The sequence below is a fragment of the Pygoscelis adeliae genome, unplaced genomic scaffold (genome assembly GCF_000699105.1).
Source record: "Pygoscelis adeliae isolate BGI_AS28 unplaced genomic scaffold, ASM69910v1 Scaffold171, whole genome shotgun sequence".
NCBI classification, from domain to species: domain Eukaryota; kingdom Metazoa; phylum Chordata; class Aves; order Sphenisciformes; family Spheniscidae; genus Pygoscelis; species Pygoscelis adeliae.
In genome coordinates this window covers 9,112,913-9,115,743 of record NW_008824186.1, presented here as the reverse complement: position 1 = coordinate 9,115,743, position 2,831 = coordinate 9,112,913, and the positions used below count along the sequence as shown (strand labels likewise).

Below are 2,831 nucleotides of genomic sequence, written 5' to 3'. Positions count from 1 at the left end.
CATGGCTGAGCGCAGCCTCCCTGCGGGATGGAGGTAGCTGGCCCTCGGCGGAGCCGGCGTGCGGGGAGGGCTCCTTCCCGCCGTGCTGCAAATCCTCCCGCGCCGCTGGCGGAGCAGGCGGCTCTGGCTCGGTAGGCGCAGGAGGGATCTGTCCCAGCCTCACCTTTCGTGCTCTTTGCGGTTGGCTTAACCCGTCTTTCCTATGGCTGGGATATACAGCTCTACTCTGAAGACCCTGGAGGATTTAACTTTGGACTCTGGTTATGGGGCAGGGGATTCCTGCAGGTCCCTTAGTCTCTCTTCTTCCAAGTCCAACTCCCAAGCCTTCACCTCTTCTCAGCACAGAGGCAACTGGTGGTACTACTCGGGCTCCATGAACAGTAGGAATAACAGCTGGGATACCGTGAACACTGTTCTGCCGGAAGACCCCGAGGTTGCAGATATCTTTTCCAAGTGTCCTAAGCTGCCGGATCTAGAGGAGTACCCTTGGACTGATGAAGACATTGGAAAAATACTCAGAAAAGGGAAGCGAGATGGCAATACCAGAACCTTTTCTCAGGAAGCTGTCAGGCGGCTCTCGCAGTTACTGAGGCGCGCCTTGATCAGGGTCTCCAGGGAAGCTCAGCGGCTCAGCGTGATGCACTCCAAGTGCACCAGGTTTGAGGTGCAGAGCGCTATCAAGCTCATCCAGAGCTGGTCGTTGTCAGAAAGCTGTGTCTTGGCGACTGTCAAGGCTCTGTCTCTGTACAGCATGAGCGCTGGAGACGGACTGAGGAAAGGTAAATCAGCTAGGTGCGGCCTCACCTTTTCAGTGGGGAGGTTTTTCAGGTGGATGGTGGACACTAGGATCTCAGTTAGGATCCACGAATATGCCGCCATCTCTTTAACCGCTTGCATGGAAAACCTTGTAGAAGAGATTAAGGCTAGGGTTTTGGCAAGTCAGAGCCCGGATGGTGGAGGAGGGGAGATCTCAGCTGAAATCCTGGAGATGGTTATCAACAACGATGCTGAACTTTGGGGAGTGTTGCAACCTTACGAGCATCTCATCTGTGGGAAAAATGCTAATGGTAAGATCCAGCTTTTACGCTTGCTAATCTTCATACCGGCAAGCTTTACGGTAAAATTGTTGATTTCTATGGACTTGGCATTTTTTTGGTTTTTCTTTTCATCTGAATTGTATCTTGGTCACAGTTTGTGTGTGTGTAAATCAGACATGACGGTTTTACCAGGCAAGAATGATCCTGCTTTACTCTTAAGGTGTACCAGTTTATAAAAGGCGCAGAGGCTGTGGGAAACCAAGCCCATTTGTCTTAGCAAATGTCTCCTGACTTTCTACCAGCTGCTGGTTTGAGCATTTTTACTATAACTGGTGTGTAAACATGCCTCTCTGTAACCATAACATGAAACGTGCTTTACAAGCTGCTCTGCAGAAAATACCACTATCGTTTTTAAACAAAATTTATATTACAGTGAGTACCTTGCAGTTTCATCTTAAAGATGCTATTCCCCCATGCAGCCTGGAGAGGGAAAACAACGTTAATTTTCTTTCTTTGCGGTAGTACAATTCAGTTTCTGAGCAAAAACTTATAACTACATGTTACTTAGGCTTCTTTCTAGTTTAGCAGAAACCTGTGTTGTAGTTACACTCGTGCAATAAACAGGAGCTTGTGCTTGGCTTGCCAAAGTGAGTATGCAGGATGGTGCCTCAGTAATGAGAATAACATAGCATTAGGATACTTACCTCTGTAATTTGTTTAGAAAGCAGACTTTTTGAACAGTCAAGCAAATAAGCAGATAGAGGAATGCTGGCATCTTCCTATGAGACTGAGGAGCAATTTGAAAGGCTTAAGTCATGACAGTTCTGTTCAGAAGCTGCACTGTTTATTTTGCATTGTCACACTGAGGAGTACCATATTTTTCCATGGAAAACTCAAGAGAAACATTCAATTTAGAAAACTATTCTGTGTACCACACACAGTTTCATGACTCTTGCTGGCCTCGTTGTTACGGTCAGATATTCCACGCCTAATACCTTTCTGATTTAACTCTTTATAAAACCAAGTGGCTTGGTCCTTTTCAGATAAACTCATAATGAGAGACAAGTAAAGGAGCGGATTTTCTTTGTGGAAAAAATAGACCTTAGGTGAATGTTAGTAATGAAACACTTTGTCAGAGAAGGGCTGACTCAACTTCTGCTCCTTGGGTGCATTGACTTCCTGCAGTTATCCCCTACCAAAGCAATAATGTCGTGATTCAGATCACTAGTAGATAGGTGCAGTGACTGTCCCCGTTGGGTCAGCCTGGTTCAAATTACAATGCAAGAGGATGGCTGCTATTACGGTGCTCACAAAACCTCTCTTGTGCACTCTATCTGCCCTCTGTCCACTGACAGTGTTACTAAATGTATGTGAAATAAATGCGAGGAGCCCTTTGGGATGTGCTCTTGGCACTGGTACAAGACATAACTGTAACTTTAGAAGTCAAATATAGACATTTACGTTTTTTAACTACAAGCTCTTTAATGGAAGACTATAAAGGTATGGGGATGTCTTGTCATCTGCCAAAACACTTGTCATAATTCTTTGTGTACCGTGGGAGTGTTTGTCACCAGGTCCAAAAAGAGGACTCAGTTCCCTCTCTTCTTCCTTATTCAGCAAAGCTGGAGTAAAATATTGTGGTTCTGTAAAGTAAAACATGCCCTTCGGCTGTTCTCTGCTCCGTGCTTCTGCCACACAGGTTCTGTGTGTAAAATGGAGAGGAAGAGTCAGTCCCTCACGGGGCTTTTCTTTTTTTTTTTTTTTTTTAAGAAAACTCTCCTTTTTGGAAAAATG

At 45.5% G+C, this 2,831-nt stretch overlaps 1 protein-coding gene across 1 annotated transcript in view; it reads left to right on the top strand.

Annotated features, from left to right (window-relative positions):
* Positions 1 to 202: 202 nt before the first annotated feature.
* Positions 203 to 2,831, top strand: part of ABTB2 (ankyrin repeat and BTB (POZ) domain containing 2) — a 133,163-nt gene continuing 130,534 nt past the window's right edge. The window contains exon 1 of the mRNA XM_009334552.1: positions 203 to 1,067. Coding sequence (XP_009332827.1) covers positions 203 to 1,067 — 865 coding nt within the window. The remainder of the gene's footprint in view (positions 1,068 to 2,831) is intronic.